This window comes from Betta splendens, chromosome 19, assembly GCF_900634795.4.
Source record: "Betta splendens chromosome 19, fBetSpl5.4, whole genome shotgun sequence".
Taxonomy (NCBI): Eukaryota; Metazoa; Chordata; class Actinopteri; order Anabantiformes; family Osphronemidae; genus Betta; species Betta splendens.
This window is the reverse complement of record NC_040898.2, coordinates 6236830-6264576: the sequence shown is the minus strand read 5'-3', so window position 1 is coordinate 6264576 and position 27747 is coordinate 6236830. Positions and strand designations below refer to the sequence as shown.

The 27747-nt window shown below is 43.1% G+C and overlaps 2 protein-coding genes and 1 pseudogene across 3 annotated transcripts in view; all 3 read right to left on the bottom strand.

The window, feature by feature from the left end:
- LOC114850847 (NACHT, LRR and PYD domains-containing protein 12-like) overlaps window positions 1-5826 on the bottom strand; it is a 151420-nt gene extending 145594 nt beyond the window's left edge. Inside the window, exon 1 of one of the 2 annotated variants that reach the window (XM_055504092.1) lies at window positions 4301-5826. In XM_055504092.1, coding sequence (XP_055360067.1) covers window positions 4301-4422 — 122 coding nt within the window. In that variant the 5' untranslated portion in view covers window positions 4423-5826. The remainder of the gene's footprint in view (window positions 1-4300) is intronic. The other variant, XM_055504093.1, reaches the window with a different exon arrangement.
- LOC114846250 (protein NLRC3-like) overlaps window positions 1-27747 on the bottom strand; it is a 77788-nt pseudogene that overhangs the window by 36138 nt on the left and 13903 nt on the right.
- LOC114846600 (uncharacterized) lies at window positions 13090-18519 on the bottom strand. The gene is made up of 9 exons (XM_055504625.1): window positions 15786-18519; window positions 15541-15685; window positions 15161-15459; window positions 14848-15055; window positions 14654-14761; window positions 14435-14571; window positions 13918-14345; window positions 13607-13825; window positions 13090-13427 (listed from the first exon to the last, which is right to left on the bottom strand). The coding sequence occupies exons 1-9, from the start codon at window positions 16130-16132 to the stop codon at window positions 13090-13092; spliced, it is 2229 nt and encodes a 742-aa protein (XP_055360600.1). The 5' UTR covers window positions 16133-18519.

Here is a 27747-nt window from a genome sequence, read left to right as displayed (position 1 = left end):
AGTAATAAAATCCTTCATGTTTCTAAAAATACTTGTGCACAATATAGGTTTGTCTGGCCACACTGTAGAAAAAAAAAAAAAAAAAACAGACTATAGGAAGACTGAGACTGACAGACTATCAATGACTATTAAAGGGAAGACGACTATTAGAGAGAAGTAATAATATTTACTGTACGTACCAGATTATTAAAGAAAACTTATTCTTTCACTGTCTTGTGCAACATCTGACAGCAAGACACCTTAACATTCATTTTTGCTTTTAAACTTATGCCCAGTTAAATTTTTAGGAAGAGATCTGATGTAGTTTAGATATTTGATTGATTTCCACTCCAGACGGAGTGCAGGTCACATCTACAGACATTCTAAATATCCCTCTTTTGTTGGTGTTAACTTCAGCTCAGCTGGGCTCTTATCATTGGCTGCTGAGGGGGGGCTGTAACTGAGGCCCTCACACAGGCTGCATCACAGCTTGTTTATGATTTCACACACACACTCAAACTGACCTCAACTTTCCTCTTTTGGGATGAACACAGGTCTGCGCTTGCGATTTCTTTTACTAACGAACAAAAAGATTTTTGATGTTTATTTTACAGCTCCACACGTCCCTCTGTGAAAACATGATGGAGACAGATGCAGGACGTGGGTCCTTTCATGAACAGATGTCAACGGGGTGGAGACTGGTGAACGACTTCCGACCCCATGTGACGTATTCACCTACTTTACATACTTTTAGAAAACTTCTTTTTATTTTGCCCGTCATGTGCAGCAAACAGTGAACTTGGTACCTCCGTATGCTAATGACACTACATGCTTTTGTTTTTATTTTCATTTTTCAGAGGACGCTCTGACCCAACACTCAGCCTTACAGGAAGCCCTGCTTCCCTGTGGCTCACATACAGACATGATGTAGGTTCGATCAGAGGATGTGAACTAGTGGTCATCACACCTAAATCTGACCACAGACCATGTAAACAACAACACCCTCTTAAAGGAGCCATAGATGGTGTTACTGCAGACACCACTAAGCTACTGAAACATTGGATGCTACAGGCCACAAAGAGAGCCTGTCTAAATTACAGTTTGTTCAGACTAAGGTTATTTTCTGGGTCATTGTAATTACAGCTGATGGCAAATCCATCTCACCCAACAGAGTTAAAGCAATTTGAAACCTGCCTAAACCGTGCACGTAAAAACAGCTGATGTCTTTTCTAGGTTTTTGTTCTTATTGTAGGACTTTCGTTCCTAACTTTACTGTCTTTGAGGCCCCACTCAGGGTTCTGATGCAGACATCTTCATCGTCCACTTCTTGTCTCACGTGGACGTCTGAGGCTGAACAACGTTCACTGACCTCATGCTTACTCTTCAGTCGGCTCCTACTTTGGGTCTCCCTGATCTGACCCTACGCGACCTTTCACTCAAACAGTGGATGAGAAATCAGGTTGTACGACTTCTGTTCTTTTGTCCTCATACTGTCTTTGATTCTTTTGGAATAGATCACATCTTTCTACAGCCCGATGGCTTAGATGCAACACCATCTTACTCAACATGCTAAACATTACTATCAAGAGTCTGTCTTGAAGTCTGGCGCTTTGCTAAGACACTACTCTGCTCAGGCTGCAGAGTTGATCCTATTGATTGAAGCTGGTTAACTAAAAGTCTGTTACCATCTACACAGACTCCACAGATGCTCTGTGAAAGCATAGGAAGCTTTTGAAGTCTGATTGCAAACCTATTTCACATCATGATTAGGTTCTGCTTTGCTGGACGCTGTCCTGCTACAGTACCTACAGCTAATGCTGTTTGTAACTGTCCGACTCTGACACTGACACCATCAGTGACAACTTTGTTTGTGCCGACATGCAGCTGCAGACGCTGCTGCGAAGGTCGCTGCCCAACAACCCTTCCCTCTCCTCATCCTTGTTTCCTCTCCTCTTTTCCTTTCCATCCTTTCCTTCCTCATCTCCCTGTGCTTTAAACATTTTCTACCTCACAGGAACGCAGACTCTGGCTGACGAATGGTTCCACCTGTAGCCATGGAGTCTGGTTTGGGCCTGATGGCAGCCGTGCCGCCCAAACACCTTTTCCCCATAATTCAGATTTCCCAACAGGTAAAAACAGTCGACAGGACCACTACACCATCCAACCAGGGGACTGAGCGATCGTTAAGGAGTTCAGGAGGAAGCATTGGGACTCCAAACGGTGGCGAGGCCCCTTCCAGGTCCTTCTGACGACCCACACGAATGTGAAGATCGCAGAAAGAGCGACTTGGATCCACTCCATCCAGGAAGGTCCCGGATCCGACAGACGACCCTCCATCTATATCCCACGGAGAAAACCACCACTGACATAAAGAATTGAGAAGAACGACCCTCGCTGTGCTCACACACGCACTGAGGCGAGGCTGCGTTGACCGTTCAGCTAAAGGTGTGAGCCAAGCGCCGCCTGAAGCTGCGCCGGTGAATCACACTGTCAGACCATACATCTACACACACGCTCCTGAGAAAACACACACACGAGCAGCCTTGAGTTGCCGACGCTGGACGACGTGTAGACTCTTCACATCACGGGAGTGACAGTGACTCAGACGACATTGGGAGGAAACCTGGCGGTGATAACGAATCCCAAGTGTCTCTGTGATCAGCTGATCACAACCTGAAGAACTCCAATGAACTGTCAATACTTCAACACACAGGTTGGAAACTATCTAACGCTACTGTTCAACAGGACGAAGCAGATTGTTATGAGACGTCAATTGTGACCTTGTTGTGTTAGACATTTTATGTTACTTGGATTGTTGCCTTGATCATATGATGTTTCTATGTAACTTTACACACTACTTTTGAATGAGAAAATTTCACATAATTCACAACACTGAGTTTAAATATCCTGAAGTTGACTTGGTGTTTAATTTGCTCACAATCACTTTAGTCACTGCTACAATTAGTTTTTATCCTTCATCAACAGATGATAGAGGTTATAAGACAACACAAGCAGCAAATGCATCATCATTCTGGTTAAATCCCTGATTCTCTTATTCATTCTAGACCCAAATGTACAATTAAAGTTCTCCCACTGGTTAGAGGTCTCATTATGCGTGCGACCTCAGCAACACTCTCGTATCAAATGACACAATGCACTATGTTCAAAAACCCCAACTCTAATTCACTTAATGACTTTGACGATGGTCTTAGGCTATCTGATCACAAAATATAATCTGATACAAATATGATTATGGGCTTATTTTCTTCACATGCTCATACAGAGGTTATTCTTGTTTCACTACCCACCAAAACAGTTCCCAACCTTTTATCCCTAAGTTACTGGCATTTTATGTGAAGGTGTATTTTTGAATTTTGACTTAATACACTTACTGTTTCATTTGTAAGGGTTGTTACTACAAAACGCAATGTTTGAAAAATTTTATTACTTTAGTGTTTGATTAATGTGTAATCAAAAGGGGGGAATGTAATGGAAAAATTTTACCTTAGTGCTGTTTCTTATCCAACACACTCGTCATGTGCTGGTTAGGTGCAATACTGAACATTCTTACACAAACAAATAATCTCTTGTGCCCTGACGTACATCAAGTCTAAACATCTGATGTTCCATTTGACTGACTAATAATTTATGATATATGTTTGTCTTTTACACCCGGACTCTGGCTCCATCCTATCTGACTCCCCACCAGACCCAAGGCTGTTAAAGCCAATGCATCTTGTCTTGGAAGCTCGGTGTTCCTTCCTTTGGATAACAAGACATGACGATGCAGAAGTGAGAAAGCAAACATTCTCACTCACAGCGAGATAAGGTGGCGCAAACAATTCCATTGCTGCAGAGAGACATTCCACAAAGCGCCAGAGAAAGGGGTTAAAAGGCAGAAGCAACTTGAGGATCGTGGGCTCTTTGCATCACACCTTCGTGGTGTGTGCACTGATCTCCCCAGCTGGTTTTTGGTTTGTTGATGTGCACGATCAACATCCATGTTTTTTATTTGCTTTCCCCATTATTTTTATTTTCTTTATTATTTCAATAAATCGCACAAAAGGACAACTCTCTCATCTGCTTCTTTATGGAAAATTTCCACCACACTGTGATTGACAGCTGTCAGAGACACTGAGACCCAACAAATCATTTCTCTGTGTGTCATCAGTCATTTCATTGTTCATTTTAATTATCATGTCTACACACATGAAGTAGATTCACAAGAACATGAACATCCTGGAAATTCATACAGTCAGTTTTTAAGATCAGAGAATAAACTAACAATAATTCATATCAGTGAGTCTGGATCAGTTCTTACTTTTTGTCTGAGGCTCCAGGTTCAGTTCTGAATGAAGGAGGCTCACATCTGGACCAGTCATTCTTCATAGACACACACCTGGATCCTAGAGACTCTGCTCTGTCCTCCACACAAACACTCATCTTCTGAAAAAGCCACAGATCCAGAGATAAACGCCTGCTGTTACTCGCATTAAAATGAATCTAAGTCCAGAGTCTCACACACTGACGTTGTATCTTTATTTAACAGGAGTCTGATGTTGGACGGATCTGAATCCTGGATTTCATGTTGTGGTTTTAAAGTCACTGACTGATGTTAAACAGTTACTTCTCTACAATTTTCTATTATGTGACAAACAGTATCAGACAGTGAAGCTCTTTAAATACAGCCACTGTGTTCACATGCTGTTTTTAGCTGCTCAGAGTCTGTCTGACGTCACAGGAGTCAATGAGGCTGAAACAGGAGCTGATTCGTCACTGGTTCAGAGGCTTTGAGTCTCAACACGTTACTACAACAGCAGAAAAACTGTGAGTTTAACTCTCGTAGTGATACAGAATAGTTTAATCTGTGATGTGTTATAGATGGGATCAGTTCACGAGCAGATCTCCTCAGTCCTAGTGTGGAGGGAGCAAGGAGGCTGGGTGCGCGGGAAGTTTGGTGAATGAAGAGAAGAAGACGAGTTGAAAAATCTTTTTTTTGCTAAGTAGGGTAGAGATGGTGGAATTGTGAGGTGTGTGGTGGATGTGCTGACCTACGGCCTGCATAGGTCTGGACTGGTGGATCTATGGCAAATCCAACAATTTTGAGGGTTAATGGAGGAATATGTGGGGCATGATAGTAGTCGTGGGGAGAGTGTGGGGGAAGAGAGTGGGGGAGAAGGTGGAGGAGAACGCAACGGGGAAGAAAAGGAAAAAGACAAGGGATTCATCAGGAGGAGGAGTCTGCGGGAGGAGAGGAGGGGAGAGAGAGAAGCGAGCGAGCAATTAAGGTTGTTATTTGACAGAGAGGGAGGAGTAAAGAGGATGAACTCAGTAAAAGTGACGAAATAGTGGAAAAACTAGATTGGAGAAATAATGTATGCGAAGGTACTGAGTGATGATCTGTTGGGTGGGTGTGTTTTATTGTCAGCATTATTATAATATATTATTATATAATTATTATTATAATTATATAATGCACACTCTAATACAGGTGGCGGTAATGCACTACCAAGCAGTGTTGCCAGATTGGGCGAGTTTCCACCCAATTGCTACTTGGATACTTTTCATGGTGTTGTAAAAAAAATGTATTGGGCGGGTAATAAATAAATAATAATTTGGGCTGTTTTTTGTCTAGTCGTGCAGGATTTGACAGTATTTAAACATAGCAGACTTAACAGTTTAAGGGTCATTAAACGCCACACTGCATACGAACCTCATTGGTTAATCTGCAATTAAGGGAGACTATCGGGTTCTGATTTCAAAACGTCACGTACCGCCGTGCAGCATCGGGCATTTTGCCACTAGTGATTTCCCAGCCCTGGTTAAGTTTGCGCCCTCTACTCCCCCCCCCCCCCCCCCCCCCCCCCCCCCACCCCGAGACATGATCGCGGTTACGCCCCCTCCCGGCTCGCGATCGCCACTATGTGCGGGGGCACAGTTGTTGCTGTAGGCGAGATCCTGATTTTGCGCCCTTCTCCTCCGTTTCGGGCGCGTCTACGCACGTTCTTTTCTGAAGGCTTGGAGCGGCGCCCGCCAGCAGGTGGCGCCACCGGCGACGGCCTAGTTCAGCTATGCCGAGAGTCGGCTCTGCCCTGGAGTTATTAGTAAAGAACACAAAAATGCCAAACTAGAGACCATATAAGAACACGTAAAGAGAAACCGTCAAAGCAGAAAACGACCACATTTCTGGACCTCAGTCAGTCTGAGTAGTCAGTACCACCGACTGTGAGCTCAGAACCAGGACAAATAAGAACCAGAACCACACCCTGAACACCAGGAACAGTCGGTGTCAGTTCGTTTGACAGAAGTGGATCGTGTCTCTTCTTCCTTTACATTAACAAACAGACGCAGTAACATTATTAAACACTCACCTCCTCAACGTTTCTTCTTCTTGGTGTTTATTTAACTTTTCCTCCTTCTGCGCAGTTCTCTCAAAATGGAGACTGAACTCACCTAGTGTTTCACGTGATCACCGAGGCTCCGCCCCCTCTCTGGTTACAGGAAACCAGGAGAGTTGAAGCAGCAGAGTAATGAGGAAGCAGCAATGGAACAGAAACATATATAGTTCATATAGTTCATATATAGTATATTATTATATGAAAAGCAGTACAAACAGCTAAGATTAGCATGTCTGTGTATCAGTGTAGTGTCCCAATAAAATATATAGTGTCCCGCTGTTGTTTTGTTTTCTCCAAGTTCCCTCTTGTGTTTGTTGTTTGTTTGTTTCATTTCCTGTGTCCATGTCATTGTGTTCATTTGATTTACCTGTAGGTTTGAGTATTTAAACTCTGTCTATTGTTCCAGCAGATGCTGTTGTGTCACAATCATAAGCACAAAAGACAAGCATTGAATTTATGTTTAGTTACTCACTACCTGTGTGTTTTATGCTGCAAGCAGTGAGTTTATGTTTGTGTAACATTCAATAAATGATTGTGTATTTCAGTTGTGTGTTGGGTCGTGCGATTCGGTTCTTCCCTTTCTCCCAGTGACCTGGTCTGTGGCCGTAGTGCCGGTGTTCCTCTGCTCTGTGTGCACCTGATCCAAGCTCTGTGAGAGCAGTAATTCCCCGCTCAGTGTGAGCAGGTTAACGTTCATCATCCACTGCATCTCCGCTCCTGTTTTCGTGTCACGTCAAGCTCCGCCGGTTAGTAACTGCTACGGGGGAGTTTTGTAACACAGTGCCTGAAATGGATGGAGGTGCCTGTGGACACTGAGGTTTTGTAAAAAGTGATTATGAAAACAACTGCCACGTTGTTTATTGTTTGATTGTTGAAGCAATTTGTAAATTAGTGTTTTATTATCATGCAGCACCATCATCTGTTTTTCTTTTAATAATAGGAAAACTAAAACGGCTGTTGTTTGGAGCTGTGTATTTCATGGCTCCCAATGCTGGACAGCTAACACACTTAGAGGACCTGTACCACCATCAGCCTCTCTCCCTCATGCTCTACTCCACTAAGGTGTTCTATTACTTGGACCATGTCTCTACCAGACCACAACAGCCACATGACAACATTCCTATGAATGATGAGTTCACTGTCATGGTTTTACTCATCTGTGTGTAGACATCTAGTGGCCAAATGTTGTCTGAGCAGCTTCATAGTCAAGTGTGGAAGTAATATTTGTGTATGAACAGCAAGCAGCCTGGTGTTTAACTGGATCATAGCTAACAGCAACACAACACAGGCCCAACTGTTAAAGACTGGCCATGGTTGTTCATCTGTTGCCTTGTGAAGCACAGTGGTTGTTTGTAACAATGGCGGGTAAAGCCATTCATGGGTCACCCCCCAATTGAGCCACTGTGCCTCAACCCAGGATCTTTAGATTATTACTCTGAAGATTGTAGGACACATGTATGATTGTAGAATAATCTACAGCAAAGAGTCAGAACTTATTCTTCATTCTGACAAACACAAGTTTGGGCCGGTTATTATATGATTTATGACCTATGTTCTGCAATTAATATCTCATGTTTTGTCTTACTTCTGTTTTATGTATTTGACGTTTGACCTACATTGTTCAATGGTTGTCTCTGCCTGATAGGCTCTGGACTCTAGCTCCCAAACCCAAGGCCGGGGAGTTGTGTCTCTGTCTGTTGAGACGTTTCTTCCTCTCTGATAGTCAGACGCCAGTGATGCAGGTGTGAGAATGTAAACATCTCCACACACACGGCAACAGTTATGAGATGCTGCATGCAGTCTGATTGGGCTTCACAGACGTTCCACTGTAATCGGACAGAGAGGTTAAAGGGCAGAAGCAACTTGAGGATTGTGGGCTCTTTGCATCACACCTTCGTGGTGTGTGCACTGATCTCCCCAGCTGGTTTTGGTTTGTTGATTTTTGTTGTCGTTTGTTGTTTTTGATTTGCTTTCCCCATTATTTTTATTTTACTTTATTTTTATAATAAATCACACAAAAGACAACTCTCTCATCTGCCTTTATTACTAATTTCCACGACAGCTGTACTTCTTCTACTGAGCCCTGTGGTCTGACCTGCTGACTGTCTGTTTCCTCTATTACTGGTAGTGTTGACACGATACCAACATTTTACCAGTACCGGTACCAACACGTATTTCGATATTTTTGTTAATTTTTCAAATTAAAAAGAGAATATAAAAAATCTCATTACCAGTTAAATTTCTCTGAGCTCTATTAGAATCTGGTAGAGGCGCCCGTTCCTGGACCGCGACGCAGCGAGAACATCCAGCTGTTGACCACAGGGTTCCGGCCTCGGGGGCATCCAGAAGGAGCTGCAGACCGGTCCTGTAGTGCACCCTGAGCCGAGCCGAGCCATGCCAGCGTGTGGAACGCATCCATCTGTATGTCAGCGAGGCATCAAGTTTCCATACAACGGTTGATCAGGGCAACATTAAAGCACAGTTCGCATCAAGAGCAGGTTTATCTGATGTTATCGGAGCCATCGACTGGAGGCATCGCTAAAAAAGCAACGTCACAGGATAAAACATTAGTCAACAGGAAGCATTTTTATTTCATCAACGTACAAATAATAAGTGCAGCTACAGTCCAGATCCATTCATTGTATCAGATGACTGAAAAGGAAGTTAGTTTGATTAACAATGCACAGACAGTTTAAATCCTCATGTTCTAATTGGTTTACAGCCCAGAAAACAAAGTCTGTAACTTGTACCAATAATAGAGCTAAAGGAAGGATTTATATCAAGTTTTCTATCAACATTGTTTAACAGCAGCATGGGATCCAAAATTATTATACTTTTTTACCTTCTTTTTCAGGTCAGTTGTTTGTGAAAGTAAATGGTAGTGAGGAGGACATCCATGTGTTTTTCACCACTGCAATGCAATGTGTTCAGAATGTTATATCAGAATCTAAAACCGTGGATTCTGACAGCATGATTTTGGAAAGATTCTTCATTGAGCTCAATGGATACACAAGGACAATGTCTTCCTTTCTTTCAATTCACCAGCATTTAGGAGGGAGTGACCAAGAGTGGGGTATGTTGGAGGCCTTATATGCATGTTTATGTTCAATTATAAACTCATATGAAAACTGGAGATCAATGGAAGTGAGACCACCATCTATGAATATTTCAAGAGTACCTCCAACGCTCAGAACTGCTCATCCTGGTCGTCCACAGTATGGATGTGTGCTCTGGAATCAGCACCAGGACACTGTACAGGCACAGACAGCAGCTTGAAATTGGACCACTGGCCGATACACAAATGTCACATAACAACTTGAAAAGCATCATTAGTGAAATCCTTCAAACCACACCAAACGCAGGTGAAAGCTACGTGGTAGGAGGATGAATAAACAAACTATCAATGTATTAATGTACTCTATGGCTTTACATCATTTTAATATTGCTGCCTATAACAATACACTGCTATTCCACTGCTGTGGAAACAATACAAAACTTACAGTATACCCCATTAAAACACATTAAGGAAACCACAAAAAAAAATTTCAAACTTCCTTACTGCTGCTGCTGAATGACAGTGGCCTAATAATTACTTTCTAGGTACTTAAAAGTACCCCACATTCCATGAACAGAGGACCCACTGAAGTACTGTGTCACCCACAAGGTTTTATACCCGCACCTTTATGAGCTGGCAATGAACATTTTGTGCACACAGCTTCCTCTGTGCCCTGTGAGAGGATTTTCTCTAAGGCTGGTGAAGTCGTCAGCCAAAGACGAAACAGGCTGAAGCCCAGCACTGTTGATAAAACCCTGTTTTTAAACAAAAATCTGTGAAATATATCCCATGTAGTGATTTAAGCACCCCCTCTCACTTTATACTTAATATTCACAATGTAACACAAGCACTTCTCATTCTATCACAAAATGATCACAAACTGTTTTTACACTTTTTATGATGTACATATTGAAGTACAGCCAAGGACAAGGAGGCTGGTTGAAGTAGAGTATATACTTGCAGTTCACCACCAGATGTCACTGTTCTACGTGGTTTACATCTGGGGAATCATGTGACTGGAGATATCAGGCAGAAACTAAACAAGACACAGCAAAACAGGAAATGTATACAAAATAAAACAGGAAATGACACTAGGCGTGGCAATGAGTCCAAAATAGTGACAAGAATGTCTTGAACCAACAGGTCTCTCTTTTCAATGCATTTAAATGGGCCGAGACACCCAGCATTTGCCAGGTAATCCTGCAGTGGTTCTGTGGTTTGCAACAGGTCAACCACAGATGCACATTCTGACACCTGAAAATTAGACAAGACAAAGAAAGAAGACATTTGAAGACGTTTCAGCTATGTTAGGAAAACATACATGCATACATATTAAATCATTCAGAATCTGCAAGTCTAAACAATGCTTAGCTTCTCCAAAATAGTGGAGAAATAATGGTTGAAAACTAATAAAAAGTGACTCAGCAACAATCAAAAATTTCAATTAAGTTATTCTCAATTACATTTGCACTAATGAACTGTGAAGCATAACTATCCTCCTTGAGCTGCAGATTAGTGGTCTTTACTTTAGTCCTTCCAGTGCAGTCCTGCAGATTTACTGGTGTTGAACTGGCACCTTTGGTTAAAGTCAATTTGGGAAGCAAGACTGAGAAGCACCTCATGTGCTGATTTAGTGTTTTAGTGTTGAGACGTCCTGTTTAAAGAATAATGAGTAGAATTCTGATTAAAATTTCTATAGATAACAGTGGAATTCCATTAATCTATTATTTCAACACAACTTTACCACAATTTTATCATATCATGACTAACAGTGCACACTTTACTTAACATATATTCTAAACCATGAGTATGTAAAGATAGTTCTTCTTCATGTGTTCCTGTAACATTTGCTTGGATACTGTAAGAAGCTGACAAAATCAATGTTAATGAAACACCTGGAGCTACACACTACTAAGTTACAATATCAACAATATAATTATGAGTCACACAATCTATGTGGTACCTGCATCTGGTGCAACACTACTAACATCTGAGCCCAACTAGTGCTCCGATCAGTAGACAGAATTTAATTATGCCAAACTCCAATTACACTAATAATTTTTGCAGTTACTGCACTCTCACTACTGCAGTACTGTAGCACAATCCAATAACCTACGTATTACTCTCAGGACTGGCTATGATAGCCTTGTTTAAGTCCTCATCATCAGAAGAAAGCTCTGTAATGGAATCCATTACTGAAAGGAAAGCAGCATAGTCATCACTGCTAGCTGATGGAATCTGCTTCATGGTGTCATTCAAGTCAGTGAGACCAGATGCTTGAGGTGATACAGTATACAGTTGTTCTCTGGTCACACTTTCACTGGACTTGTTTCCAATCGGCCTGTTGTCAACGGACTGGTTCCCTCTAGTTACCCTGTCCCCAAACTGGTTTCCTCTGGCCATGTTGTCACTGCACTCTATGCAGTGGATTGGTTTTCTTTGGCTCTTCTGGTTAAAGGAGAACTAGAAACTTGCTGTGCTGGTGCAGTTTGGTTTCCCCTGGCCCTTGTAATCATATAGTTGCTGATTTGACAGGCAGTTGTTCTGTGGTCACTGAAAGCTGTAGCATCAACTTCCATACAGATATCCTCTGGATCAAGTACCTTGCTAAAACAGATTATAGCTTTATAACATTATTTTTTTTAACAGCTTACTGGAACTGAAAGAACACTTGATGGCCTAACGTACACGGTGGTCATGCTTTTTCAGATAGATGGATATCACAGGGACAAGGCTGGAGACAAAGTTGGTAACAGAACTGGATCAAGACACAGTAAAGATAACAAGACTAGGAACGCTGGATAGTGGTGAGTAAACGCACACAACAATCTGGCAGAGGATTGAAGTGAATACTGGGGTTTAAATAAAATGAGTAAATGACAAATTGATTGCAGCTGGTGGATCACAAAACGAAAAACGAGACGCTTCAGACCCGCTGTCCCCTCCGTCATCATGGGAAACGTGAGATCTCTCCCCAACAAGATGGACGAGCTGGCAGCACTCACACGGCACCAACTGGAGTACAGGACAAGCAGCGTCCTGCTGTTCACGAAAACCTGGCTGACTTCACTCATCAATCCTATTTTATCTTAGTAGATAGGACCTTATATTTTAATAGATATTTCACATACAATGTAGGGGCCCACTAGACAGTGCTCAGGAACTCAGAGACGGTGACAGTCCAGGGTCCTTTCTGCACCCAGGTTGCCTTCACTCAAATATCACCCTTGATTACTAAATATTATAAGACAATCTCTATGCAGAATTAAAGCCAGAGCACATGAACAGGGTTGGCTGTGTAGTGGGTTTAGATATTAGGACAAGAAACTAAGCTTCTAAGTAACTGTAAAAATAAAATAAAAAATTATTATTTACAGAATATACATTTACAACAGTTTTATCATCAGTTACAGTGTGTCAAAGAAAAACTACTTTATAAATCTTTTGGCATTAAAAAAAAAAAAAAACATTAAAAACTGCTAGGCTGTGACAGATTAGCATGTTCTACATTCGTCGTTCAAAAAATTTGACATTAAAAAATATAGAATAAAAACTGCCAAACTGTTTTCTTTCTACAAAAAAACCTTAAGAAAGACAAGCAGTATCTGCTATAATCCTTTAACTTGACAGCAGGCCAAGTATAGATGATAGTTCAAATTATTCATCCAGCCACTCAAGGTCAAGTCCTTCCCCACGAAAGGACTTCCGATTCACCCCAAAATCAAATTTGAGTTTGTCACCCACAGCAATGTTTTTGGCTGCCACCAGCAACAAGGTGTCTTTCACTCCACTGCTAAACTGCATTTTGCAGTGAAGAGGTTTAACGTTGGGGTTCTTCCTCGAATGGTTCAGTTTACGTCCCACAGTTTCCAGGGATGGGTGGCATTTGCAACGGCTTGGCTGGGCGTTTATGCATAAGCGCTTCCCATCGGCCATGAAGAAAAATAAGTATACCATGGTGTCTTGTGGTGTGGCCTTTAGGATGGCTTCACCTTCTTCACCAGAGATCAATTCTCCATGGTAATCACAGATAATTGAGCCCTTTGCAAAATGCTTCGTTGCCACAACGCCTCTTAATAGAAAACATTATTTCTGTTATTATCACCATCGTTCCACTAACATTACCTCTTTGTTGGTGGTCAATTAGTTTCCTATGAATGAAAAGTATTCTTACCCTCTCCTTGTTTGTCATCAAACTTTTTGATGACAAGACCCGACCATTTCTGCCGCTCAATTCTGTTCATCAGGTCCGTGTCTGTTTCCACATCTGTTTTCTTTGGTGGCTGCCATTTTGCCAAAATCTGTTCTGCTGATGGATGATTGGCAGTCCAACCCTCCATCTCAAGCATTCTGGCCACCTTGTTCAGTGTTGGTTGCCGTCTGTAGCATTGTGCTGTCAAAACATGAAGGTATAAATTCAAATGTTTCTATTTTTTACATGTGGTATTCGTATATATTTTGACGCTGTCTTTCAAATCTACTTACATAAAAGGTGTGACTCCCGCAGGCTGAACTGGGCAGCCCTCCACTTATCGTAGAAACTACGATCTTGTGGAAAACCAGCCTCAACTCGTGCTGCCTTTGCAGGAGGCTGTCCATTAAGCGACACAGGAAACACTTCTATGAACTGTGAAAAGGTCTTCTGCTCACTCTGACAACATGCCCAAATGTAAGTCACAAGTCTTTGAATTGTGATTCCAGTTACTGACCTGTCTCCTCCTATGGCAGCCAGCAAGTTGGCAGCGGTTACTGCATTCTCCAGGGTTTTCATCCGGTAGTGCTCATTTGCCACTTGATTGGAACGAGCCATATACCGCGCTACCTGTCTCTTCTGTTCCTCAGTGAACATTGTGGAAACTGAGGTTTCTAACACTCGCCTGATCTCCTGGCTGGTGACGTTTGGCAGCTTGTAACTGTAATGTAAAAATATGTCAGGATTTGAGCTACTACTTAAAGAATTTGAACTGTCCTTATTCATTGGTTTAGCAAATATAACGCTTACTGGAAATGAAAGCGGGACAGGTCATTTGAGACACTGGAAATCGGTCGTCCAGTTGAGCTAATGAAAAATTTCCCCTTGTCATCAACATCTTCCTTTAAGCAAGATGGGCGTACATGCTCAAAATAGGCATCCAGCATCTGCAGATACAAGACATGGCAGCAAAAGTATTAAACATTGATTCATGGGCTAGTCTTTTGTAATTTTAGTCATATTACTTACAGCAGCATCCTCCGCGTTCATTGCAACTGTAAGTAATTGGGTTTTGTGCTCACTGATGCCAAAACACACTCTTCCATTCACATGTTTTTTGTCCAGCCATTCGCTGACCTGAATAAAACAGAACAGGCACATTTTAGACACACCAAAGAAGTCAGAGTAAGAATAATTTAATATTCTGTGCGGAGAAAACTTACAGTTATGCCCTCAACGACACCTGGCTTCTGAAAATGTTCAAAGACAAGGATGGCCTCGCAGTAGTAACGAAACAATGTGTTCTCATCTGCCGCTACAATCTGTCCTTCCTTGTACCTAGCAAACAGGCCAAGCATGTCCTCCTTGGACATCCGCAGAATGGCCTGACAGTCGCTCAGTGTCTTTTGGCCTTGAATGTAACAGTTATTCCTGGAATGACACAAATGATACTCAAATCAAGCAGTGAGTTAAGATATATACATAAAAGAATAGTGAAATGGCCCATCGTCAGTAATGTATTAGTCAAATTCTTACCTTGTTGAACACACGGTCCTGCTGTGGGACTCTGCCACTGACTTCTTGATGGTGCTCAAAAACTGGATGTACCCTGCACAGTCATATTTGAAGTCCTTGTTCCCGAATTCCCGGATGTGAAGGAAGGAAACAAAGCGGATCATATGTTTGATATAGTTTAAAATAGTGGCAGGCTTCAGATCGGCATTCCATAGAGCTTGAATGAAGTCTCTGGTTTCTGTGGTTTTCACAAGGAAGCCCATGTCGACGTCTTTCCCGGTCGGCTGCATGTATCTCAGCATCCGAGACACGTTATCAACCTGTAACAGAAGAAGCTTGTAGCTCAGACATCTCTAGCTGTGGAGGCAAAGACTCTGTCTCTACTGTTGCAGAAAACTTACTTCTTGTTGGCAGTTTGGGACATCTAGCTCAGACGACAAATACGTTTTGAATTGTTGGAGTACTGGGGTCTCAGCTGGAAACTTGTCGTAGAGTCCCAATCTTTGCATATTGATGCGTACTCCCCTCCCCTGTGGAGCAGATGGGCTGCAAATAAAGAAAAAAGGACATTGAAAATTAATAATCTGCACAATTTATGATCAGTTCTTAAAATAGTTTGAAATAAAAACAAGACCTATACACTTACTCTTGCCATGTTGAATCCCCAGATGACCCACCATCGGAATCAGATGAGTCTGAAGCCCCAGTGCTTTTGCTTTTACTAGTAACAGTGACCTCCATTGGCCTGATGGCCATTGCTGCGGCCCTTTCTCGACTGGTTGCTACCTCATTATCCTGGTCAGAGGGCGCACCAGCCACAAAAAAAGACTTTTCCCGCAAATTTCTGATCATGTTCCATCTGCTGACCTGGTCAGGGATGAGGCTGCACAACTCCATGTAGTCCCAGTTGCGGTGGTAGCGATTCCAATTTTTCACACTTTCTTTCGCCCTCTTCACCTCTGCCTGTCTTTCTTCTGGTGAAGCATTTTTCATGCAGTTTCTTAGAAGGTGGGTGGGCAAGCAGTCCTGTGCCTTGTGGCACAGAAGGCAGTGAACAATGCAGCGATCCTTTTTGCTGTGAGAGGAGGTATAATTCACAGATTATTAGGATGACCAAACAACTAATTTTGTCTTTGTTTGACATTTGTCCCTAATGCAAATGACAATCTACAATTTATGGCTCAAACGAGCATTTATCTGCCTTAGAAGAGTGAAAAGCACATTCCGCTGGGACATCCCTAACAACTTTCCCGCCATTTGTGGTTCACACAAAAGGCCACCATTTTGTCACTAGGTGTGGTCACACACATGTTTGTCTAGGTGTGGTCCACACACATGTGCCACTATAAAACTAAACTCATTCTTTACTACCACTTTTACTATTATTACTAATTACTATTACTATTCCACAATTTACTAAGCCTGCACTAAAGCAAAGTAAACTTGACTCATGGTTTTAGAAGAGTTTTGTCTACATCAAAGCAGGCAGAACAACATGTATGTACATGCATGTATGGGCCTGTTTCAATTGTGGTCCACACAAAGGGCCACCATTTTGTCACTAGGTGTGGTCCACACAAATGTTTGCCTAAGCTTCCAACATAAAAACCCCCTTATTCTTTACTGTAAGTTTTACGGTTATTACATTATTACTAACTACTAACTACTAACTACTATGACTACTCCACAATTTACTAATTCTGCAGTAAAGCAAAGTAAACTCATGGCTTTTGAACGGCATTCACATTGGGCTAGTTACTCTCAAACAGCAGGCATTAAGAAGCTCACTCAATTACCCAGAAATACATTTAAAATGAAACAAGACTTACGTATTTATTCGAGAATCCATTTCTTCCAAAACTCCTTCTCTCTCCTGTCTTCTAACAAAGCAGAAGAGTCCTAATCCAAGGAGGTCCAGAGCCAGAAAAGAGTCCTATTCAAAGTAGGTCCAAAAGCAAAATGGTCCCTCACAATTCCTTCTGTATTTATCTGAATCAGCCGATCTAAGCCCCACCCACCTGAATTGAATTGACCAACTGTATGTACCTGGTTCAGCCAAATAACTCCACCCACCTACTAATTGTCCAGGCCAACATTTTTTCACTAGGGTGTTGTCCACACATAAGGATTCCCAAGCTTCCAGCACAACTCAATATTTACTATTACGTTTACTACTTTTATTATTATATTATTATTAATTAATGTTACTACACTTTGATAAAGTAACATATGGTCCCACCAGGCACTGCAAGACTCTCAGAAATGACCTTATTTCTCCACACTGTGCGAATGATGACAGTCAGTCCAGGGTCGCCTCCATACCCAGGCTACCTTCAATGATATATAACTCAAATTATTACGACATGTTTAATAAACTACAATGTATGGTCCCACCAGGTACTGCAAAGGACTCAAAAATGGCCTTATGTCTTCTACCCCTCAGCACCCAGGATTCATTTACAGAGATCTCACTCTCGCCCACAGAGATTCTGAAGTTGTATTAACACTCCAATTAATCAGCAGGGCAAACAATATAAAAACAATCCTTACAGCACTGCAAAGCTCCAGATTTGAGCTTTAAGAAGATACCTGAACCCTGCAGCTGGGACCTCAGCTGACTGGCCTGCTTTCTTTGAAGGTGTAGTATTAAAACCCTATTATCTCAGCAGCACTACATCACACACAGATAGGCCTTACACCAACACAAAGCTACAGATTGTAGCTTTAAGAAGATACCAGAACAATGCAGCGTTCCTATCAATTTCTACAGCTGAGTGAAATGACCTAGATTCAGTGGTCTGGTTCGACGGGGGAGCTTTAGTAGTATCACCCTCCCCCATTTAGAATATTAAGATGTTTTTGATAAACTACAATGTATGGTCCCACCAGGCACTGCAAGGGACTCAGAAATGGCCTTATTTCTCCATTTTGTGCAAATGTTGACAGTGATAGTCCAGGGTCCTCTCTACACCCAGGCTGCCTTCACTGATATATCACCCTGGCTTACTCAGATTATAAGACAAGCTTTATGCAGTGTAGATCATGTGCTTTTAAATGATACCAAGCTTGTCTGTGCCAGTTGTTTACAGCAGCAGAACAAGCTCCTTCCAGTCAGCTGCTGACCAGATCAATGGCAGTGACTGTGTGCCTCCTGCCTCAAATGGCCACTGCTGTTGATATGCATATGAGGCAGCAGGCAGGCAGTAGGGAAAAGGTCACAGTCAACCTAACACCTGACAGTAGCTTGCAGAGCTGTTATTCCAGATCCAGATTCTGAACATACAATTGAATTGTGAATCAATCTGAACCACCTTACAGATGCTCTTAAAGAAACGAAATAAAGTTCACATATTGTTTGTTCTGTAACGTCATCAAAAATTACAGAAAAGATGACAGTACACCCATCTAGTTTTAACAAATGTGCAATAAAAAAATGCAAACAGAAAACGCTCTAAAGCGTTTCCGTTTTATATTCTGCTTATTTCGTTATTACTCCTTTCACCTGTACCACATAAAGTTATTGCAGAGCTACAGCCATGTTCCTATGAAGGCAACCAGCTGTTTATTTCGTTATTCCCTCTTTCATGTCCCTCTGGTGAATGAAAGGGCAAACATTATTTTTATTTCCCAATAAAATTAAAGAGTTCACATATGATTTGCACTGTAACGTCACCATAAAAAAGAGTACTGAGTAAACCCATGTAGTTATAACAAATGTGCAACAAAAAAAACTCTTCAACGCGTTTTACTTTACATTTTTGTTTATTTATTTATTACAGGAAGTTGACCAGCCGCTTTCAACTGTGATAAATACACGGATGTCGTTCTGCCCACTTTGATGTAGACAAAACTCTTCAAAGCGTTTTACTTTAAAATCCGTTTATTTCGTTATTCCCACTTTCATATCTGTCTGATAAATAAAAGTGGGCGGGGCTATCAGTCCCGTAGCAAAGGTAAGCGCTGACTGTGGGGGCTGGGCGCATCAACATACAGGATAAAGACCTGTGTTCCTCTGCTACAGCCTCCTCTTTCAGCCTGTTGCTTTGGGCCGTTATTCCCCCACTTTGTGCCATGTTGACAAAGTTGACCAGCCGCTTTCACGTAGGCACAAACCTCTTTAAAGCTTTGTACTTTACATTCCGTTTATTTCGTTATTCAAATAAATGTAATTGCAAATGCTGCACTGAGCTCTCTTTTGCTTTGACGGGTTTTGTGTCTACATGAAAGCGGGCAGAACAACGTCCATGCGTGTGTCACCGCTGAAAGCGGCTGGTGAATCTCTTGGGAACATGGCTGTAGCTCTGCAATGACTTTATGTGGTACAGGTGAAAGGGAAAATAACGGAATAAACGGAATATAAAACGGAAATGCTTTCAAGCATTTTCTGTATGAGCAGGAAGAAGTTTACAAGGAATCATTTAGAACTGGTTCGGAAAGAAACTGGTTTAATACATGAATCTGAAAACGAGACAGACATGAACAGACTGAACTATGTTCAACAGTGACAACGTTTCTCTGACAGGATCAAACTCTCACTATGACATGTCACATAGAGACACTGAGGATCCTGGAGACCAGAACCCAAACCCAGGATAAAGAGGTTCAGTGAATGTGGTGTTGAAGGTGTGAAGGTGGATCCGTTTGTCAGAGGAGACTCTGTAGAAGGTCAGAGAACCAGCAGGACAGTCCACATACACTGATCAGACACAGAGGAGGAGATGGATGTTTCTATGTTATTGTGTCTGACATCGTAACCATCATTTTCACAGTTCAGACTCCAGGACTGATCATTGCATCCAAACAAACAGTCATCACTGTTTCCTCTCCTTCTGATTCCTCTGTAACTCACTGATATATAAACATATCCTCTCCACTCAACCTCCCAGTAACAGCGACCAGTCAGATCATTACTACACAGCAGTTGAGGCCTGTAGTTAAATCTGTCTGGATGATCAGGATATGACTGATCCTCTTCCACATGTGTCACCTTCCCGTTGTTGTCAGACAGTTGTAGTTTCCCGTTCACTGTGTTTGTGTCGATGATGAGTTGACAGAAATCTGATGGAGAGAACAAGACACAATCCAGCTGCAGTTATTGATCTATCATCAGTTTGATGAGGATGTGACATCCAACAATGTATTGTGACATTTGTTGAAGGTAATGGAAAGGTTTAATTTTAATTTAGAAAGGAAAACGGCCGAAATTGTAGTAGTCATAATAGTATTGATAGTGTTATGCAAGCAGAGGGAGTATCCCAAAAATGAGCGGTAGGTGTGAGCTGCCAGGCTTCCGTTCTTCAGTCGAAGACCAGCCTGCTAAAGTGCTACAGCGAAATCATCTAATGGCTCTTCTTTTGATTGTTTCCCTGCACTGGACAGATTGGTGGAACTCAATGGTGAAACTGCAGTCCCTGTAGCGAACCATTGTAGTGTTTTGCATTTTGTTTTGTTTTTGGTGCATCCTCTGAGTAAAGACGATTTGTAAAGGTGACTTTCCACACTTTTTTAGTTTTCTTTTGTCTCAGCTTCAGTACATTACGTTTGATGTTCAAATATGTTTTGTTTGAAAAAAAAGAATGCTTTGTGAAGTTTTGTATGTTTCAATAATATATGTAAAGTCTAGTTCTAGTTGGAGGCTGAGCTTAATTACTGATACTATTGTTGTGGTAAAGAACGCAGATGTCTATTAGCTAATTGCTATATTGCAAGATGCATAGGAAGATATATAGATGATATACTATATAATATAGATAAATAACTATATAATTAGATAATATAGAATAAGTAATAAGTGTAGATTGGCACAACCAATTGTATGGAATATTGAAAGCTTGATATATTTTTGGTGACAACCAAAAAGGTACAGGTGATATGCCAAAGTTAGATAAGAGACAAAGAACAGACTGCTGAAGTGGCAGAGCAAAACCACCTCACAGCTCGTCTTTTGATTGTTTCCCTGCGCTGGACAGGACACACACCTGTCTACAGGTCACTCAGCCGGAGGCGTGTAACAATGACTCTTGACAGTTTGAAGATGGTTGAATCTTGCTGATCTCAGTAAAAACACACTTACACTTGCTCAGACCTGGTCTCAAGTATTGGACTCCACCAGGCTCCACCCTGAAAGGAGGAGGGGGTCAGAGACATGCAGACATGGACATTACATGGCTCTCACACACACATTGTTGTAGGATTGTGTTCAGATGGAGGCTTGTATGTAGGGATGGACATTCAGCAACAACTAAGGAGTTGGATCCTTATCTTGGAATCTACGGAGCAGGAGGTGACGTGGAGAAAAGCTTTGACTTCTCGATTTCACTTCATCACTTTTGGTGTCAGACACCTGCTTTCAGTCTCACTCTGTCACCACCAAACTAATGTGACACCACAGGAAGCAAAGTCTGAATGTGTTTATTATCACACACTCCAAGGTTGGGTTCTAAGTTCATAAAGCTCCACATCCCTACTTGCTCCTCCATCAGACACTGTGTGTAGTTGTGTCCATACCTGAGAGTGTCCAGTCTCCAGTGTGGACCCTTGACTCCGGACTTCGCCTCCATAGCAGCACCCCTAACGGATCTGCTGGGTAAGGGGGTACCAAACCCCATTCGGTGGACTGAGAACTGCGAGGCAGCATTTAGGGCCCTGAAGGAGAAGATGTGCTCCAGGCCAGTGTTGCAGAGCCCGGACTTCTCCCAAGGTTTCCTGGTCCAAGTAGACGCGTCAGCGGTGGGTCTAGGAGCCGTGTTGGTCCAGGGGCCCAAGGGAGAAGAAAAACCGATAGCTTACCTCAGTCGCAAGCTATTACAGAGAGAGACCCGCTATTCAGCGGTAGAGAAGGAGTGCCTGGCCATCAAGTGGGCCTTGGAAAGCTTGAGGTACTACCTCTTGGGAAGGACATTCGACCTTGAAACGGACCACAGAGCGTTGACTTGGCTGCATTCCACAAAGGACCACAATGCCAGGGTCATGAGATGGTACCTGTCGTTGCAGCCGTTCAACTTTAAAATTCGGCACAGACCTGGACGCCTGAATGTGGTAGCAGACTACCTGTCAAGGAACCCGACAGGCACTCTGCTAGGAGAGGGGGAAGGTGGTGTGACAAACCGCCGGTTTGTTTCCCACTGAGCAGCCCCGGACTGTGCGCACACACAAACACACACACACGCACCAGCTGATTGGCCGCAGAGAGCGGGTGCACACGCAATCCGCTGTGCGGTTTGTCACAGTGCAAAAGTGTAAATGTAAATGTTAAAAGGAAATGTTGAATGTAGATGTTAAATATAAATGTAAATGTTAAATGTAAATGTTAAATGTAAATGTTAAATGTTGGCAGAGTGTAAAACTGAATATTCATGACATGTACATCTAAACCCGTACCCTCAAAGCGCTCGTAATGCTGATCTCAGATCAGTGACGCGTCTCAAACACCTCAAATAGCCTCCAGCTTGTGGATATTTTTGTTCTGATTATTCTGGTGCTTGGTGGAGTTGTTTTGTTCTTTCACTATGGCCAGGCTTATCTGAGCACTTTAGGGCTCGTTACGAGGAGTTTTCCTTCGCGAGGCGCTGGAACATGCTCTGCTCCCCTCGCTCGGCGAAGCCTCAGCTCCCCGTCTGCCTGCAACTCACGCCCCAGTTCCTGCTCCGACACTGACGTCCCAGCGATCACCAGCGCCGCTGTCTCCGTGCTCCAGTTCACGCTCCCGTGTCCCAGCCTGCATCAAGCCCTGGTTCCCTGCCTGTCATGAACCCTGCTGCTCCTGTGGCCTGGCCAGCTCCAGTGCACCAACCGGGCCCAGCTCAGGCTCCAGTTGGACCTCCACAGCCTGCTCATGCACCGGTCCTGGATCCACGTCTGTTTCCAGCCCCCACTTCTGCTGCTGCCCGGTCACGCCCAGCTCCAGCTCCTGTCGTGTGCAACTCCAGCTCATGCTGGTTCATCCCCAGCTCCAGCTCAACCAGGTCTCTACAGGAAACCTGGAACTGTCATGAAAACTCATCGTACAGAATTCAAAGTCACATCATATTGAAGCATATTGTCCACTGAATACAATGATGTCAGTTCCACAACACCTGAAGGTTCTGGTGTGTCTGAATCAGAACTTGGGGCCTGAATGAAACATTTTCTCTATCTTCAGTCAGTCTGTTTTTACCACTGTTAACACTGGTGCCTGGTGGAGCCTGAGGAGGGGGTTTTGGTAGAGAGGAGTTGTGGGACAGTGTAGGACTCTGGTTACTGATAACAAAGAGGGAGATTCCGTTAAGATTTAGGTTGTGTCACCTAAATGAATCCACGGTCTTTTGATGTTCTTAGAGTTCTTGAACCTTATGTGTGTTGTTGTTTTAAGCAACAGTGCTGAAAAAGCATCCCTGTTCCTCTTTACTTGGGGGAAGGTGAGGGCAGTGTGTCATTAGAAAACAAGGTTTTAATACCAGAGTTCACATCAGCTCCTGTCCAATATGTAGAATGTGGATTTGTGGACTTGTGGACGCTACAGTGACATCAGGTCATAGTAGCTATGGGTTAATTTGGCTGCTGCTGTTGAGAGAGTCCGTCTCCTAAATGTTAGATGCATTTAATGCATTGAGGTAAAACTGTGACAGTTCAAATTCTTACAAACAGGCTGTGATCACTTCCTCCTCACTGGAACTGTTTGATGAAGTGGATTCCAAACATTTTCCTGTTGTGATTCTGAATGAAATGATTTGCAGCTAAAGGAGCATCAGAACCAGCAGCAGTGCAGTAAACGCCTCCTGCTGCATCTGTGTCTCTGCTGCTGTTTCACCTGTCAGTCACTGGATCAGTGAGGAACCATGGACGGAGAAAATCCTCCTGCTGCATCAATATGTAGTCGCTGGCGTTGAGTGATCAGCGCATGTGACTTTATGTGAACACGCCTCAATAAACAACACAGCAGACCCTGCACAGACAAGCTGAGGATGAGAAGAGCAATAATCACATGAGCTAATATTTCCCATGAGTCTGTGAGCAGCTCGGACGGAGCAGGAATGAGGAGGAAGCAGCTTTCATCTCTGCTCATTGTCTGAGTCGCCGTCTGTGGACTTTTTGTTACGTCTCCTGCAGCAACGTGAGGATCAGGACGCATGGAAGTGAGGCTGTGATTGGTGGCGTGTTCTGTAGAAACAAGTGTCTCCTGACCTCACTCTAACTCATACAGCAGCAAAGCTTTGAAAACCTGAGTTCATTTCTTTATGGATGAAAGTCAAATATACAGGCCTGCTTTAACCACTGCTTCCATCCCAGTGACAGCAAATAGGGAGAATTAGAAATGCAACAAAGAAGAAAGATGCAGGCGATGATCCCCTGTTGTGAAATCCTTGTGGACAAAACAGTTTTTAAATAGGAGGAGAGATATGAAGCAAAAGACAGGTCAAAAACCTCCTTTGTGTGTGTGGATCTTCTCCTCCCACAGACAACGACGTGCAGGTAGGTTGACTGGAGATGCTACAGTGGTCATCAGTGCCAGAGTGAGAGTGAGTGTCTGTATATGTGGCCCTGTGATGGATGGAGCAACTGGCCTCTCACCTGCCCATCGGGGAGAGACTCCAGGATCCTCTAACAAAGCGCTGGAAAATGAGCCTGGGAGAGTGAGTGACTGATGCTAACAACTGCTTTTGCTTTAGTTGATGCTTCCTCTGCTGCTGCAAACACTGACCAACACACGCGTTGGGCTAAATATTGAAACATGTATTTTCTTTCAACTGGAATTGATACAAACTAACTAAAGTCCTCCAAATGACTGGACACACAACATTTCTCAAAAACACAGGGAAAATATGAATAATATTATTAGTAATATCAAAGTAAAGTGGGCGTGCTTCATGAAGACGTGTGTCTGGTCACATCTGCAGCTGGTGATGGTGATGTGTGTGTCTGCTTGTTCTTCTGTCCTAGTTTTCTCAGCTTTTATCACAGAGCTTCTATCACTCCTGTGTCCACATTTCTGCTTCTTCCTGTCTCCTCCAGTTTCTGGACCTTTGTTGCAGCGTCTCCTTTCTGTCCACAGTCCACATACTGCGAGTGATCTGGTCCAGCTCAACGTGCTGGTACGACTCCTCCACCAGCTGATCCTAAAAAACACTCTGTTCTGTCAGATTCAGCTTCATTCTCGTCCTGCTTCTTCTAAATGTCTTGCAGGGTCTGAACTCTCCTTGTCTCTGTCACGTAGGTCCAGTTTCCTTCATGTGAGTAGAATCCACACTTAGAATAGACACTTTCTCACTGCATTTGATATTTTAGTTATTATTAATATTATCTGTTATAAGCATTAATAATGTGTTATATAGTAGTGTCTGGTTGATAACAGCTTGATACGGAACATCACATCAGTAGCAGAAGGTGCAAGACAGGAGAACTTTATGGAGGACTTTTATTGTAAATGGACCGGTGACACCAATTCAGGGTGTATTTAATGCTGAAGAGGTCTGTTCCTACGATTTGAGCTCAGACTCACTCTCCACTCCTTTCTAGACATTTTCTTACATTTGACCTCATTTGGCATTTAAATAGAACAAAAAGTTCTATTTTTACTTCTAAAAAAAAGTTCTATTCTCTACATGTTTGACAAACAGGAAACTGGCTTCAGCTCAGACACAGACAAAGCAGAAGGTCACAGAGTTCTATTCAACACAAGTCTATGAGTCTCTGCCCTCAGCTCAGCGTGTGTCTGTGCAGCTAAACACCTGATGATATTTAGTCACAACTCAGGAGACCAAGGTTTCGTTCTGGCGCATTTTACTGTTAAAACTGTAAAAAAAAACATATAAAGACAAATAAACACTGGTCTTTGTTTGCTGTGTGCTAATGATTTAGCTAATAGCATTGATGTAGCACTAACATGCTAATGTGTCGTTGGCTCACACCAAATTAACATGGAGCTCGCTTTTACGCTAACACAAACACATGAATCATTAAGTGAACAAACCACTCCTATAAACGCTGACAGATTTTATGCTGAGTCATGAAGACACAGCGGACTTTCCACTCCTAGAGCTCACATGCCACAGTTGGGCCGTTTCCTCTATTAGACAGTTACAGGCTGATTTCCACACAAACCACTAGATGTCTGTTTGACTGCAGACAAATAATGATACATGACAATTAGTGAATGCAACACAATGTTGGGGCAGAACAACAACACATATGAGATAATAAGACACGTAAATATGTCATTCTCCATTACAGCTGTAAAGAAATGTTGAGAAAAATATTAGTCATATAATTAAAACCATTTGTCTGCAAACTATGCTCATACTTTGAAACACACATGACCAAGAATTCACACTCAAGCTGCTGCAAACGTCTTGTACTACATCACACACTCACCAAGGATTCATACAGGATCTGTAGGAACATTAATACAGGTGATGTTTCTGTTTCACAACGACTCAAAGTTCAATAAACATTTGTTTGTGACGAGCTCAGAGAAACAGACGTTGGTGGTAAAGCACAAAAGAGGAGGATGAGGAAGATCAGAGCTGGAGACGAGACATGAGGAGAGAAAACAGGCCTCAGGTCAAACTGGAACCAAAGGAGGATTCAGGACACAGAAAAACAGATGGAATGAGAAAAGAGAGTTTGTGTCCATCAGAGGAGAAGCAACGTGAGGGAGCCTCCCAGGAAAGAATCCCTCCAGCAGATAAATCAACATGGAAAAGCAGCAACAGCTTCAGCTGATGGATGAATGTGACCAGGATCTTCAGCCTGAGAGAGAAGTAGGAACAGCTGAGCCCAGCTGGGAGTCACTCGTGTCACACTGATGGACACTTACACCAAAGCAGGATGAAGAGAAAGAGCAGCTGGAAACTGGGTCAGAACACGCTTCTGGGGCGAGCATGGGCATACTTGAGCGAGAGAACGGGTAAGTGTGAAAGAAGGGTGAGGATGGCTCTGGCTGTGCTGCGTGTGGCGCCTGGGCAGTAGTACTGCGGTCCCTGGGTCTCGGCTGTCCCTTCCTGGCTGGGGGTTGTAGGGGGTGGTGGGATAGGTAGCAGAGCCAGTCGGGAACCTGGCTCTGCGGACCCTGGTGCTCTGCTTCCCAACTACATTTCTCCACATTCATCCACTTAGGTCTGCAAGGGGCGTCCTGCTGATGGAGGGACCGGTGCTACTGGGAAGTGGTTCCATCCCTCCCAAGTGGGATGCTCTGCAGTTTTAATTGCATTAGCCATACACACTCATCCAGGAATCTGGGGGCTCCTTCCGGGGGGGCCAGTAGACGGAGCCTTCCCATTGATGGCTCTGGCTGCTGGACCCCTCGGAGTATTGGCCATCTCCCAAAGTTCCTTATACTTAGCCACATACACATACATTTAGGGCCGGGGGTGGGCTCTTTCACTGGGGCCTGGGGCTGAGGCCAGTTGTGGCCTCGCCCACTGGCCCTGGTGGAGAGATCACCACCCAGTTTTAACTGCAAAAAGACATTTAGGGTGAGGGGGGTCACTGTCCGGGGGACACACCGTCAGCCAGCGGTCGTGCTCCTGGAGGTGTCACCCCTTCTTCAGTGCACTTTAATTTCACACACTCACGTCCAAGCTGGGTTGCAGGGTTCTGGGGTACCTTTTCTGCTGCCCTCTGCCTCCCCC